Genomic DNA, 16,249 nt, shown 5'->3' with positions numbered 1-16,249 from the left:
TGTTAGAGCTTGGATCTAATTCTGCCACCATTATTCAGGCTGAGCAGTGCTCTACTTCAAGAATTGTCCTATTGATTAAATAGGCACAAAAAGCATATTATTAGACATACTTGAACTATTTACTGGTATTATTTACAATTTGTGTTGCTGTAGCAGCTATGATTGCCGGTTGAACTCTGGGGAGTTTTGGTTTTGACAATGTACCACAACAGAATGGCAACAGCTTCTCCTGTGAGCTTGCAGGCTGAGGTGCTGATCCAGGAGGTGTGTGCCCAAACTTATCTGCAGGCCTGTCCATCCACGTTCATGGATGTTGGGGAGAATGGATACTTAAGCAGATATACAGCCTATACTGCTGGGTTCAGGCTTGCCCTTCAGTTGTAAACTCGTTCCTGTTCTTTTTATTTTTCTTTCAATATTGAATTTTGCTGTGTACTTACTTTTACATTTACGACCTAATAAACTGAAACTTACCTAGCAAGGACATGTATATCTAGATATATATATATGTTGAAACACAGTAATTTTTAATGCACTATATGGACCAGAGTAATTATAAAAGATGAGTTAGGACATAATCCTGCAGTTCAGCATCTGTGCAGAAGCCTGTCCCATACGCTTTACATAAAAGGCCTGACTCATGCAGGTGTGACAGCAAGATGAGGGCCACTAAACTGAAAGATGAGAACAGCCAAAAGACTTTGGTTAAGGCATTTTGGCTGAGACACTTTAGTTTAAGAAGGTCAGCATGAAAAGTCATTCAGCTCTCCTTTTGACTTCTTACCCTAGAAAGAGAGAGCAATAATAAAATCAGGCAGCAATAAATTTAGAGCAAATTAAAAAAAAATACTTTTATGTAGCACATGTCCTGACTATAGAATTCATTGCTGTAATAGGTCACCAAGTTAAAAACCATGGCTGGATAATTTTATCATCACTCATAATGAGCCAAATCCTCCCCACCACAGCCAAACCAATGCTCTTCAGCAAGACTGAAACAAGAACATTTGCCTGAGTAAACCAGAAGGATTTACCCAGTACTTGTGAGATAGCCATGCTCTATGAGAAGAACAATGAAGGTAATTAACATGCTCAACACATCGTCTCTTTACTGAAGTGGGGGAGTAAGCTCCCCCTTTTACCATTCCATAATTTGCTAGAACCACTATAAAGGGGCTTTAAAAGTAATAGATACTGACCACTGGGACAGTACTGGGTCACAGAAGCTTTACTGAAAAACTCGCTCTAGCTACAAATTACCCTGGCAAGCTATAGGGATCCCAGTGCGTTCTGTAATTATGAACTACAGGACTTCATACATATGCACTGCGAACTTACTTCCCCTCTCCTCACCCATGAAGAACTTTTCAGCACAAAGAGAATTTCACAATGGTGTTATAAATTATATGCCAGGTTTCAGTCTGATCTCGGGTATTTACTTCTAAACCTTTCAAACTACTGGTTTCTAATTAAAATTATGACATGCTCTTTCAACAACAATAACCCAGTATGTAAGGATCCTGCATACCTTTCAAACCTTTCATAAGGAAAAAAAGTCAGCCTCAATTTGCAAGTGAGGTTTATTGTTTCAGTGGCTTTAGGTAACGCAACCTCTTTAGAAGCTGACTGCCTCATCAGTGTGCTGGCAGGAATGTGACACAGGAGACACATGTCTAGAGCCAAATTCAAGGAAAGTTACAGCGTCAAAGCCCCAGTTTTCAGTAAAAAGAAGTTTCTTCTCACAGATAAGTACAACCTTTAAAGTGAGGGTCAAGTCTAACTGGTGCTGCCAGGCAGACCCTTCCTGGGACTCCAGGGAGAGGTGTTGCCAACCCTAGGAGTGCCTTACTGGCCCTCATCGCTAGTGCTTCAATCCCACGTCTCGAAACAGGAGAGCTTCTGTCGCTGTCTGTGCCATGCAAAGGGATGCCTTTGCCATTGCCACTTAGGGGCTGAGGGAATCCTCTTTTTTCTCACGTACAGATATTAAATGTCAGCGTCGGCAGCTGGCGTTCAGCAGCCGACGCTGTCAGAGGGAACATCTCGATGGCCGTCGCCCCAGCCTTGGCAGGAGAAGCAGGGCGAATGCAAATGCAGGCAAAGCTGTGCACTGGCCAACTCACTGGCAGGAAAACACCCTTAAGCGGCATTTATCCTCTGCCTGGAGCTCCGGGGGGCCCACCACCTCCTAAGAGCAGAGGCTTCTAGGAAGGGTGCCTGAAAAGCACCCACGGCCACCCTAGGAGGAATCGCACAAACAGACACTGTGGTACAGGGTCTGTGGGAATTGCCCCCTTGGGGTAGCCTCCAGGACGATGCAGCCTGGGGGGACACCACGAGATGAACAGCTCCAGCAATGATGGTCCCCTGCAGGGGTGGTGGATTTCCGCACCTGCAGCCACCGTATCTTGGTGGCACAGCTCAGGGGACAGCCCGGGCAGAGGAGCCCCCTGCGGTGCCCTCTCCCCGCTGAGGTTGCCTAATTCCTACTCCTGTTCTGCTGGTTGACCTCACTCCAGTTTGCCCCACTATGGCACCCTCGGGGGGAGGCAGGCAAAATAACAAGGGGCAGCTCCTCTCCCTCTCGCCCCCGGGCCGCCAGCAGACCCCGGCCAAAGGCCGCCACCCCATCCGCGCTGCCTAGCGCGGCTCCCTCGAGGCGTTCGGCGACACAGTCCATCACAGCCATTTTACAGTCGGGCTTTTCTCAAAAAAAGAAAAAAAAAAAAAAAAAATTACCTTTCCCGCCCACGCAGCGATGCTTTTTTCAAGAGGGAAAAAAAAAAAAAAAAAGCAAAACCCCGACCCAAACCTCATACACCAGCGCGGTGCCGCTGGCTGCGCTCCCCCCGCAGGCACCCCCGGTGCCCCCGGCCCGGCGGGAGCAGGTGCTCGGTGCTGCCACCGCCCCAGGCGCGCCCCGCCTCCCCCCCCCCCCCCCCTCCGGGCGGCGGCACCACCTTACGAGTCATCCCGGCCGCCCCCCCCCCCCCCGCTCCCCCGCCCCGGGCGGCCGTCGGGTGTCGCTTCCCATTTCACTTGGAGATATTTTCGGGTGGCGGGAGCCGCCTCGTCATTTCCGCCAGGAGAAAAAGACACCGGTGCGGGAGCCGCGGCCGCGGAGAGCCGCGGGAGCCGGCGGGCACAGCCGGGCAGAGCTGCGCAGCGGTAGTCCCCAGCACGCCGCTCGGGGACCGACCCCTCGGCGGGGCCGGGAACCGCCGTCGCTGCCCGTGGGTTCGCGGGGGCGGGAGGCGTCGGAGCGTGCCGCCGCCTCCTCCCCCTTCCTCCTCCTTCTCCTCCTCCTCCTCCTCCTCCTCCCCGCCGAGCCGGCAACATGAACTGAAATCCCCAGAGAGGCACAGAGGCGGCGAGCGAGCGAGCGGAGCGGAGGCAAGCGGGGATTTAGCGGCTCTCTCCTCACGCCGCCGCTCGGGCTCCGGGCAGCGCGGTCCCGCCGCTCCGCACAGCCTCGCCCCTCGCCCGGAGAGCGGCGGCCGCCCGAGCCCCGCGCCCCCGCGCCCCCCATGGCCCTCATCATGGAGCCCGTCAGTAAGTGGTCGCCGAGCCAGGTCGTCGACTGGATGAAAGGTGAGGAGCGGCGCCGGGGCTGCGCGGTGCCCCCTCTCCCATCACCCCGCATCCCCGCAGGTGCGGAGAGCTCCGCGGCTTCCCCCGCGCAGGGGTCCCGCCTCCTGGCACTGCCGGCTTCCCCCCCCCCGCGCCCCTGTTTCGGCTGCGGGGTGGGAAGGGAGGAGGGGGACAAGGGAGGAGGGAGGCCGTCGGGGCCGCGCCGCCGGGGCGAGGGAGCAGCGTGGGGGCCGGGGGGGCCCCGGGCTGCCCCAGGGCGCGGGGCTGCGCTCCCCCTTCCACCCCCGGGTGCAGACGGGGGGGCGGCTGGCGACCCCCGGCGGCCCATAAAGCCGGGGATGGGGGGGGCGAGGGGAAGGCTGTGCCCGGGGGAGCCCGGGGTGCTCCCGAGCGGCGGCCGCTGTGTGGCGATGGGGCTGTCCGCCCCCCCGGCAGCGAGGGGGTGCGAGGAGCGTGGCCGGCTGTGCCTGGCAGATGCGGTGCGAAATGACTCGCGAAACAAAAGTTTAACCTAACGTGGGCGCTCGCCCGTGCGGGGGGCACGGCTGCAACCGCGCCCCGGGGCTTGGGGGGACGGGGGAGCATCCGCAGGCGGCGGGGTCGGTGGGTCGGTCCGCGCCCTCGAGAGCGCCCCGGGGCTGCCCCCCCCCCCCCCCGCCCCGCCCCAACCCCCCGCCTCCGCCCCCGGTGCCGTGAAACCGCCTCGCCGGGCGAAGGGCGCCCAGCCCGCTCCTCTGGCCGGGCCGAGGGTACCCACGCGTGGGGGGTCGCGATGCCCGGTCCCCAGGGGCGGCATTTAAAGATCCGTGATTTAAATCAGCCTGGAAGAGTCCGCTGGGCTGACGTGCATTTGTACTGCTGCTCTGCTTCTCCCGCTCCCTCACCTGTCCTCCCCCAAAATAAAGTCTAATGAGAATAAAATTTGGACCTTCTGGAAGTGCTTTTCTGTTATTCTGCAGGCACCGACATGGCTTTAACACTATAATTAAAAAACGTCTTTTTGTGTTTTGGGGTTTTTTTTGGTGGGTTTTTTCTTTTTTGTGGGGTGGTTGGTTTTTTTTTTTTTATTACCTTTAAGTTAGGCTGCAGCTGTGTTTTGAATAAATCACCATAAAGTATTATATATCTTTTTATAAAGATAGAATGACCGGATGGGTACAACTTTTGAACAACTGCTACATTGTAGGAGTTCTTTATAACATGCTGCGTGCTACTAATGTGACAGTTTCATCATCCTTAAAATTTCAGGCATATAGCATATGTTTTCAGTTATTTCATCCTGGCATTTATAGCTGTCGAGTTATAATTATATACAGTAACATACATAGTTTTGCTGTTTCTGAAGCGTTCTCAATCCATAGAAAAATAATAATAATAAAAAAAATAACATGATACTTCATATCCTAAGAAATTAGTAAATATTAATAAAAAACTTGAAGGAGCTACAGATGATCAGTATTAAAAGCAAACCCCTTTCAACTTCAACATGTTTTATTACAGCTGTCTAGCTTCCAACATTTTTACTTACGGACAAAAAGGAAAAAAAAAGATTGTGTAGGAGTTTTTTCAAATCAATGTCTGAGATACCTCCTCCATATTTTGAGAATGCAGAAAAAATAATGAATTTGCAGATCGTGCATTTTTAAAACACTTCAAAAATGTAATACATCAAATACTTTTCGTAAATGACAGGTGAAGTACATTGCATACTCTGCTTTTGTGTTGCATCAATATAAAATCAGTTATTTAAAAACAACAGGCTGACTAAATGATAACATTAAAAATGGTGAGGCTGGGTAAAGGTTCGTAGTTAGAAACCTGTGACTAACACACAGAGCTGGAAATGTGTTTTAAAAAATAATTATGTGAGCTTTAAAAAAACCCAAACCATTTATTGGAATTGTGCCTACTTTTTGGATTATGAAGCTTGTTTTTTAGTGTTTAACCTGTTTATTTTGGTGCGAATGCTTGATTGTTTCTCTGGAGTACTTTCATTTTTACTGAGCAAACACATATATGTTGCTTCAAGCTTTCATTTCTTCGTTTTGTATTTTAAATTATGGATGAACCTTCATTTAGAATGAGGTCCAAAGAGATAAAGCACCTGCTGTTGACTAGTACTATTTGAGGAAAACCACCTCGGTAGCCACTGTAGTTTCAGAAGTTGAGCCTGGAAACGAGTGAGACTGGCAGCTGTGGGCAGGTCTGGTCCTCGCTGATGGATCACACCTTCCAGAGTTTGGAGGAAGGACGGTAGTGGATAAGGGCAAGTGATCTTGGCTGCAACATCTTCATTTTCCTCACCTATCCGTTTGTAGTGTTGCAAACATTGTTATTGAAATCCGGGTGAAAATATGTTCTTCTACTGCTTTAGACACATTGTCTCCAAGAAACTGCATTTCTGAAAGTCTCCGTGTTTTAAGAGGTACCCGAGACAGTTCAGTGAGTAAAACATGAACCATGTCTTTGTCATGCGAACTTTGAGGTGCCTGCATTAGTGGTCTTTGCATAAGCGGCAGTCAAGTCTGGTTTGCATAAATTACATTAAACTTCAAGATGCGAGAATATTTTGCTGACTTACTGGGGTTATTTTACAGAATTATACATGGTGAACTTGGTTTTAACCTCTTCCTTGAAGTGCGTGCCCTGCTATGTAATGTGCCTGCTCAGAGCAGCTCTGTAAAGAGCATTCTTCAAAATAGATTTCAATGTTCAAAGCAAAATCTTTCCTGAAAAAGGAAAATCCCACTCTTTAACATTGTTTACAGTTATCTGAAAGTAAGGGGAAATGAAACACTTTAGATTTTATTGCTCTCAGTGTTTTTGTGATGGTCTTGCTGGTATGACCTGAACATTTGCAATAAAAGGCCCTGTCTGGAATTCTTTATTTAGGCAAAAGAGCCATTACCTCAGTGGCGTTTTGTTCAGGGCAGTGATAAAGCATGGGGCCTAATATTAAAAGATGTGAGAAATGAAGACAGGGGAAGTATTCCCACTCAAAAGTGTTAGATAAAAGTGCTGAGCTCTGGGCTGGATGGCTGGATAGGGAGCAGGCTCAAGACTGTGAGTATATGTGGAGTAAATACAGTCTCTCCAATATCTTCTCATTTTATAATTCCTTGATATACACGGTTGGTCTATGGATCCTTTAATAACCTATGGACTCTAACGCCGCTGAGACAGAGAGTTGTACCTGGAATTGGTTATGCAAATAAGCCACTACCTAGATTTCCACCTATGAAAATGCATACATTAAGAAGTTGTGGATCAAAATACCAGTTAAAACTTTGCAAACAAAAGGGGCAAAAGGAGCGGAGCCTGTGTCAGCATATGAGTTTTTGTATGGTTTAAAATGAACCCACTGACAGAAGATTAACTGTCATAGAGCTGGAAAAAGAGCAGATGGATTAGCTCATCTCTCCCACAGGATGGCATATTGTGAGTGGAGGATAAAATGAATATTTAAATTGATTCAAACTGTGTATTATTTTGCTTTTCATATATTTAGTACTAATTTTAAAGGCCCTGCATGGATCAGTGAGCTGAAACTGTGTCAATCACCTCCTCTGCCTCCCCTTCGGAGGACATGAGTGGATTCCACTGCCGTGTTGCAAGACGTTGACATGTTGCATAGGCGAGCACCGTCGAATGTCATGGCTTTCACTGACTCAGGAAGGGAACATGTCAGATGTGTTTTAGATTTCTGAGGTACTGAGAAAACTCAAAGACACGCAATTACTTTCCAAACACCAGGACGTTTTTAACTGAGTCTTCTAATTTAACTTCTTTTGTCTGAGGTTGTTTATAATGGCTGTATTTTGATAAGGACGTGCTGCTTTTAACAATATTCTGGTTCTAGTTCAGTACCAACCTCTCAATGGCAGAATCTGTTCAAAAAGGCAATCCACCTGGAAAAATCGATACTACTTTATCTAACAAAGCTTAAACATTTATTTTTTTTGTGTGCTGAATGACAGCTCATAGAGCTTATACTAAGCGCATACAGCTTAAACTGTTGTAATGGTAGTCATGCTCAAGAAGCTGAGATCTGAGGCTTGGAGTAACTCTAAAGGCTTCTAATGCTAAAGAACGGGGGCTTTTTACCTCTATATAGTCTACTTTACCAGCGTTTAGAAGGATGCAAATATTTAGAAGGACTGGGGGAAGAGAATGTGCTAGCAAAGTGAAAGCAGAGTACAAAAGTTCTCCATTTGTATGACTGAATATTACATGGATTTAAGAACTGTCTGCTTTTCACCTACAGAAGTTCATGTCCGTTTTCAGGAGCGTGTGTCCTTGCACGGAGTCGCCATGGGTTGCCGACAACTATACTGCACTTGGTGTAACAGGAATTACATGTTATTCGCCAAGAAAATGCAAGAGGTTGTGGGAATGCTCTGAAACGAAAGACACTAATACTTAATAATGATTTAAAAAAAAAATGTTGCCCTGTGGATATTTTACTCCTGTTCCCGCATGTTCAGAGCCTTAGGACTTCTATGGCAACACCTTGGTCCTCCTGCAGTTCCTGAACCATTAGGTAGTGACAGGGAGGCTCATCAGCGAAGGCACAAACCATCTCGCAGCGTGGGGATCTAGCAAATGGATTTAGGCCTTGCAAACAGTAAGGGTGACTCCTGTATTCAGGGTCGCCGTCAGACCTACCTCTATTTTTTTTTTTTTTACCTTGGCTTTCTCTGAAGGAGACTGTGTTATGGATAGAGTTTAGGAGAGAGCTTTTTCTGGAGTGTAGGCTGGACTTTAGTGCTGCAAAGGCCTGTCAGCATCTACTTGGTGGTAGAGAGGAGGTGTGCTTGCACATACGTATGTCCCTCATTTTGGGCTCTCAATTTTGTCCATCTTTCTGGTTTTTTTCAATGGTTTGAGTTAAAGGTGCTTTCTTATGCTACTTCCCTTCATATTGCTTTTGGTGGGGCCCTTAACAAATGTGACTATTAGAAATTATATGGAAAAGGCTGAGTTGTGTCATGGAAATAAAAGCCGGATATTTGAGAGTATGAAAAATTCTTGGATTCTGGAACTTTAGTTCTTTGTGAAGCTTGTGTAGATGACTGATGAGCTGCAGAATACTCATCTACTTGAATAGTCATTGCTAAGTGCCATATGTGGAATAGATCAGGTGTTTTACAATTTGTCAGCATTAAAACTTTTTTTTTCCTCCTAAGAAAAGCAAACTGAAATTTTTCAGTATCGGAGGGTACGTATAGTACTCCATTAGCTTTGAAGCGATGCTATTAAATGGAGTCATGACTTTTACTGCAGTGCCTAGCAAGAAAAGCTGTAGAAACATGAAATAGTGCCATAGTTGGAGCACAATTATGATGAACTCCTGAACTTTTTAATTTATAGATACTTACTCCATTTGTAAGAAAGTAATGAGTGTAAGACAAGTTGGGGGGCTTTTCGGAGAGGGGAGTTTGTACAAAGACTGATAGTCAAGAGTCAAACCGTGCTATTCCAAACTGGAGTTTTAAGGACTCTAGCTTTAAAGCTGTAGCGAAGGCAGCACTGCAAAGATCTCTCTCTTTAGCTTGTTTATTTTTCCCATGGATCTCTCACTTTTTGCTTGCCCTTCTGACATTAGGAGCTTTCGCAGTATTGGTGGCCACCGCATCAGTCACGGTGATGTGTTTTAGAGCACCTTGGTTTGTGATTAGAAAACCTCTCCTGCCATTGTTTATCAGCAGAAAATGAAACTGCAATTGAAATGGGGATGTGACAAAGCCTAACAGCCCTGGTGTTGCCATAGCAAATGCAATGTTACATAAGCAGCCACTCTGCAAATAATTCATGCAGCCAAATTTTAGGCATAACATGAGAATTAATTTCTAAATTAATAATCTTTTCGGGAGGGAGCTTTCCTGTATGAGGTGATCTCACTCGCTACTGAAATTAATGTGCTAGTTGTGAAGCTCTTTTAACACTGCCCGTTTACACCTTTATTTTGTTTGAACATATTGTTCTGTTTCTGAAACATCTGTTAGTTTAAATATGGCCTCACAATATGTTTTCTCAAGTGGTTTTTTGCAACAGTTCAGCGAAGCTCTATATTCTGATCTTATTCGGATTTATTTGCACACTGCAGTATTAAACCAGGCAATTTACAAATGCCTTTTCTGGTTAATGGGTGTCAAGAATTTTGCAACGCAGCGATATAAACCAGATCACTTTTCAGATGAGAGTTTTGAAATATATATACAGATGTATTTTTAGAATCTTTGCAAGTAGTTGTCTTTTAGCACTCGGGCAATAATAAACCAGGTAGTTTTATCTTCTAAAACCCAAAGTGGCAAATGCTCTAACCTTTCTGTCTGATCCTCAGAAGTGTAGATAACTATTTAATCTCAATAAAGTTATGGTAGCATTTGATTGTACTGTATTTCTCAGAGTCAAGTAGTAATATTTGTTACTGATTTCCAGAGGAATAGGGAAAAGCTGTTTCCTGAGAAAATTCTTCATGTAGAGGCTTGCATGCAAAGGTATGCAACCAGGAGAAAGAGAAGACTTGTTCCTCAGGCTTCCTTACTATCTAGATGCTGGGTGTTGGTGTTTTTTTCCCAAGAAGTTACCATTTCCTCATTAAATTATAGGATAACTGTATCAATGATCACCTGTAGCAAGCATTTACCTTTAGCTGGATAACTTAGCTTTAGATTTCTAGATCCAAATAAAACAAAACTGTGCTACTATCACACTTACTGCTTAAATAATTTACCTAATGAAACCATTACATTTTCAGTTTAGAAGCTGAATAGTTATCAAGACAAATGCTGTAGGATAAGGGTTCCCAAATACTTTACTAAAAAAAAAATCCAGATCTGGAAGCGCTGTGTCATGAAACTGTGAAATGCCACATTTTCTTCATTCATCTCTTCCAGCTTTTCAAACACATCCACTTTTTCTAAAAAGGTGAAGTAGGGAGATGGAGATGAGTTGTATTTTTCAAGAAGAAAAATTTGGGGGGCCCAATATTAGTCCCATGTTATAGTCAAAATGCAGAGGAAAGCAACCTACTTGCAGCACTGTGCAGGGAGTTTAATTTTCTCTTGTGGGACAGTTGGACCTAGCAGAACATTTTCTCTTAAATTTAAAATAGCTGACTGTCCAAGAGCAAGCATCTGCTACTCCTCATAATGCTCCTTTCTTGCAATTGAGGGATGAAGGGCTGGAAGACACAGGTCTGTTGGTCTGGTGCACCGAAGATCTGGAATGCTACACGAGCATCCACTCACACGCACCTTTCGCCCTCACTGTATTTGGTTAGCAGATGCCTGGTAGATGAGACAAATTTTTCCTTGAGGCTTCCCGTGCAGACATTTCTCTTATGCAAAGGGAATTCGGTATATCAAGTCATTTTAAAGCACGGGAGGCTTGAAAATCTAGGCCTTTTTATTCTGCTTATCTGCCAAATAATATTATCTTTGAGAAAATAGCTGTGAGTGTGATCTTGTAGGGTGCTCAGAATTTCCAGTTGATGCTTTAAGTAGAAATTTAGGGCACTTGGTACCTCAGATGAAGTGCCTAGAACAGTAATTTCAAAGTGTTTGGCCTTACATGATTAACATCTGCTACGGTACCATATGGTGGGAATTTCCAAGTAAACTGTTAATTAATACATGAGCATACCAGAGTAAGCCGTAATTAAACTATATTCAGCTGAAGTGTATTATTTTAACATAGTGGGATGCAAAGTGCTGTATTTCTGTATTATATACCTTTTCCGTTGTGTGAAGAAGAGGGCGAAAAGTTGATGAGAATTAATTGAGCCTTTACATTAAATAAATGGTTTATTTTTTAAATAAATGGTTTAAGACACATCAGCATCAAACATCCATTGATTTAAGTGGAATAGGGTCTTTGTTTGGTAATGATGAATTTTTGATTGTGAATGCTGTGGAGACTCCTCTGCTAGGATTTTACTGGTGTCCACTGTGGGTGGTCAGTGGATGTCCAGCTGAGCTGCGCAAGCAAGCAAGCCATTTTCACATAACTCCACATATCACTGATAAGGCTATGCCTGCACTGCTTGGTCTAGAGCCACCGGCGGACCAAAATCTTCCTGTGCGAGCTGGCCAAAATGGTCTGGAGGAGTATTGGGGTGGGAGTTAAGGGTGTGCACGAGACGAGGTAATGCTGGGACCTCCCTCTTGGCCCTCTTGTTTTTGGAAGGATGATGAGCACACCCGTGGATACTGCTGAGCAGCTGGCTAGGTCCCCTCTAAAGGGCTCTTGCCTCTCACAGAGGATGATCGTTGGACGTCTAGAAGTTTATATTATTACTGTTTTTGTTAAAGTGTAGAATTTATTTTTAGTTTGGCCACATCCACCAGTTGCCAATAGCTACGGCTATAAACGACCTATTTTAAAATAGATTATTCTTCCCTGGCCTCCCTTCCTTTTCTCCTTCCCTTCTCTCCTGATAATCTTCATGTCAGTAAGAAGGTGAAGAAAACCTTCCTCTGCATAATGAGGCCAGGTAAATATAGGTGGGACCCGCCAGTGTTGTCTGAGTAATTCACTAGATGGCATTCTTCCCTCTGAGTCAACACCGTAACCCTTCATGGGAATGACAAGAGACCTTATTAGTGAGACGTGAACCTGAAATCTTGGCCAGGTGTGGTTGCTAAAGGCTGGCTGGCATTCTTCATAATAGTGGGAAAGTTAACTCTAGCGCCCCGATTAAATTCCATGTTAATAATTAAAATCTTTGTAACTGGACTCCCCCCATTGATATCCATGACTGAGAGAGATGTGCCTTCCTTCCTTTCCTTAATTGCTTTGTAGTTTTGTTGGTTACTTTCTCACAGTTGATATTTTGATTTGCAAAGTGCAGTGCTGTTCTTGTCCTTGATTTTTTTCAGATATTCAAAAAATAGTGGTTGAGGGACCTGTTGAATGCAAAGGAGAAGTTGCTCTCTGAAAAAATAACTTATATGTTGTGTACCTTCAACTGTTGTGAGTCCTCACTTGTCCCGCATTGTGTATGCCTTTTAAACACCAAACAAATAACAATTTTCTTCTTGACTTATTTTGATTAAAGTGTGGCCGAAGTATGAGGTGAAATATCCAAAAAGTACCTTGTTGAGTGTCCAGCACTGGTTGACTTCTGGATGGCTTGTTTATTGTTTCTTTATGGTCATGGACAGAGCCGTGTGCACTTTGTCTCTGTTTCTCTTCAGAAGTCAAGCATGGCTCTTTTTTGGTAGACTTTGTTTTATTAGAGCTAATATGAAAAAAATACAAATTGTTAGTGTGTTTTTATTTTTGTAGTCTGCTTCTACTTGTTTCTAAAACTTTCTGTAAGGGCACGATGATGAAGTGGTCATTATTGCTTTTCAGAGAGCTGTTTATTGACCTTTTCAAATATTGTGGACTTCAAATATTTTCAAATAAAACTAACTATATGTTAATTTAACCTAGAATGTGGAGGCTTATTGTTTCCTAAATTTCTCTTTATGGTTTTTTAGTACAGTTTTCAGTGTTGTGCCCCACAAGCCCTCTTGAAAATACCTGTGATCAGTAATTTCACTGTTGGGTACCGGACTTCAAAGTCAGATATGGATTTCATTACTTTAGCTGTTACTTCATTGTATGTTTTAAACCATATGGATCTTAGGTGTTTAATGCAGTCTGTGGTCAAAAGCCTATTTCTGGAGCCCTGATAATGGACTCCGAGAGCACAGTGTAGTGTGAATAATTTGTCATGCTCTGCGTGTGGATTTGAGAGAGAGAGTTTCAGTCTGGAAGTGTAATCATTGCACATAAGAAATTTCTGTATCAGTGTCAATCTGAATCTTTGAAAGAAGGAGGAGAGTTTATAATTAGAAAAATAAGAAAGTTAGGTATATGACAGGATTCTCTGAAAGCAGATAAACTCATTTTTTAAAAGGACCGGATATTTCATAGCCCTCAAAGGATTGTTTTAAATGTCTGCTTTAGCAAATTACATTACTGGCATAGCATTTGAATGCCTGCGTGAGTTATGATGCAGCTACCCTTAGCAACTGTAGAAAGTAAAATGGTGCATATGCAGTCATGAAACTTCTGCATTCCTAAGATTAGCATATGTCCTTGTATGGGTTATTTCGGGGTTTTTTCCTTTTAAATAAAAGATTTGGTGTTCCTGGTAACAACCTTGGCTTGAATAAGACAGCAGAAGAGTTGTGGCAAAGCTAATGAAGCAGTGCTAGCCATCTCCCTGATGGAAATGTCAGTATTTGAAAATGGTCTTACCAGCTTACCAAACCAAGGCCTTGGGAAAAACAAAATACTCGGTGCAAAACAAAACATCACTTTTCTATGAAAATACAACCCATGTACTATGTAGTATTCACTGCATGAATAAAAGATGAAATTTGTTGCGGAAGGCTAAAGGTAATTTCAGTTACTAAAAGTTTACAAAGTTAGTTTACAAGGAGCTCACTGATTCTTTGCGTGTTCTGTCTTCACCAATAAAACCTTTTTCTGTTACTTATTTGGACCTCATCCGTTTTCTCCATTTCATCCTAACAGTTGTCCTTCAGCTCACTATAAGCCACACTGTACTATTCAATTATGAACTGGAGGTAACTAATGCTAATGAGATATGAATGAATAAACCTGAACAGACTGGACAATTAGTGACTGCCTCTCGTGGTGTTATTAGATCATTGGGTTTTATCCGTCTTCCTGAGATGATGCCTTCCGAAGCAGGGTGCGATGGCAAGCTGTAGGGTGGCTGCCAGAGCATCCAAAAGCCAGGAACTGCAGAACAGGGGCTTGAATTTGCAGGATACTGTGTCCTGAATGTCTTTTTACCTCTGCGAATCTGCACAAACTCCTATTTAGGAAAATGAGTGCTGTCTGTGTAATGAATAACTGAAAAGATAACTTTGATACGTCATGCATTCCTTCAAAAAAAACAAAAATTAATCGAAAATTTGTTTTCTAGTTGAAAAGAAGGTAAAGCAGAATAAAAACTTTGCTGCCCAGTTCCTTAGCAAAAAAAAATAATTAAAAGACCCTTACTTTAGAAAACATTTGTTTTTTCAGTCGATAATATTTTGCAGGCTGTGGTGAGAATGGTTACATTTTAGATCCAAAGGAAAAACGAACATGCTCATAACTCTTCAGTTGCATATATATGAAACTGATTCAATTAGTAGACAGAATTAAGTAACATCTACAAATTGTAACGTGGTCTTGTCATTTCATTAGGTTTCCTCACTTCATATATGTTCAGTAATGTGGTCTTCCTCTTACAAGGTAATTGGCCTGTCTTTATCCTAAGAATTAAAACTAAATCTTAAGCCTGTACCCTCTCATTTAGTGCTTTCAAACACTGGAAGGAGTCTCCTGCAGAATACTGTACTGATAAATCTTACTAGATCAAAATTCACCTCAGGAAAGAAATAAAATGAGACCTCTGAAGGGAAAGATTGATGTGTGTCGGGATTTAGTTTCAATCGATGATAAAGCTGTTTCTAAATTTACAGATCTATCTAATTAACTTTTCTTTTGATAGAATCTTTTAAAGTATTAAGGCAATTCACAAAGTTGTAGCTCAAAGTTTTTGAGTTCAAAGCATCTCAGTAATGTCAAATGTTATGACTGTACTTCCTAGAAAGAAAATGGCTTCCAGATTACAGCAATTTAAAAATGAGCAAATAGATAGAAATAGCTTTTCAGTGGCATGATTAGGTATTTAAATCTCAAAAGGTCATTTGTTTTTGTTTACTGCTCATTATTTTCAGATTTTTCTGTCACTGTGGAACAGCACTAAATGGTAAATTGTAAATGGTTTAATGGTAAAAATCAGCCATCGGTGTTGAGAAAAATAAATTCGTGTAGCTCCTCTAGAAGAGCTCACCCTTCTTGTGTGTAATCAAGCAACATAAGAACAAGTGACTTGAATGAACTTTTGATGAGTTTTTAAATGTGCTCCCTTTAAAGTTAGTATCATATGACAGATGGGAAGTAAACTAGCTGGGAGTTCAGAGAGGTCGGATAAGGCCAGCTATAAAGAGTTGTCTGCCTCTTTGTTTTTTGGGGTTTTTTACCCTTTTTTTTTCCTCCTTTCCCTTAATGACTTTTTGCTATGGCATATGTGACTTTATTTAAGTTTGTTCTGTACACTTTAATCCAATTGCTTTGTTTAGTCAAATGAATGTTTTTTATTTTGTTTTGAATTTTATCTTTTGTTTTTAGCATTAAATGTGCATATTTAATTAGGATATGTTATTAAAGATTAGATTCTCACAATGGGATGTGTGCCAGCTCTTGAAATGAAGTCATGCTTGTCAGGAGATAGTAAATAATAAGCTTAGTAAGGTTTAAAAGATGTGTCTTGCAAAACATTAGCCCCTGTAATGAGTGCAAAGTGGCAACAGCACATAAATATCAATTGTTTTTCTCCAGTGGATCCGTTTGAATATGAGTTTTCTTAATTTGAATTAAATTTTCTTTTGCCAGTTTAATGAAACAAGGAAGAAGGGATGTTTGTCTTTTGACAAACCACAGTTTCCCATCCCAGAACAATGACTTGTTTTGAACTGAAGGGGAACAATCCGACATTCATACAATATCTTGTAATCTCTGTTCCCAAAACCACGTTAAAAATAAGAAACTGCTGTCCAGCGAATCCCCATTTAGCTGCAGG

General features: G+C 43.1%; 1 protein-coding gene across 8 annotated transcripts in view; it reads left to right on the top strand.

Moving 5' to 3' along the window:
• Nucleotides 1–3,018: 3,018 nt before the first annotated feature.
• CNKSR2 (connector enhancer of kinase suppressor of Ras 2) overlaps nucleotides 3,019–16,249 on the top strand; it is a 232,707-nt gene continuing 219,476 nt past the window's right edge. For all 8 annotated transcript variants that reach the window (XM_075775023.1, XM_075775019.1, XM_075775012.1 and 5 more), the window contains exon 1: nucleotides 3,019–3,591. In XM_075775023.1, coding sequence (XP_075631138.1) covers nucleotides 3,528–3,591 — 64 coding nt within the window. In that variant the 5' untranslated portion in view covers nucleotides 3,019–3,527. The remainder of the gene's footprint in view (nucleotides 3,592–16,249) is intronic.

The sequence above is a fragment of the Balearica regulorum genome, chromosome 1 (assembly GCF_011004875.1).
Source record: "Balearica regulorum gibbericeps isolate bBalReg1 chromosome 1, bBalReg1.pri, whole genome shotgun sequence".
Lineage (NCBI taxonomy): Eukaryota > Metazoa > Chordata > Aves > Gruiformes > Gruidae > Balearica > Balearica regulorum.
The sequence above is the reverse complement of the archived record's forward strand: the minus strand, read 5'-3'. Positions and strand labels throughout refer to the sequence as shown.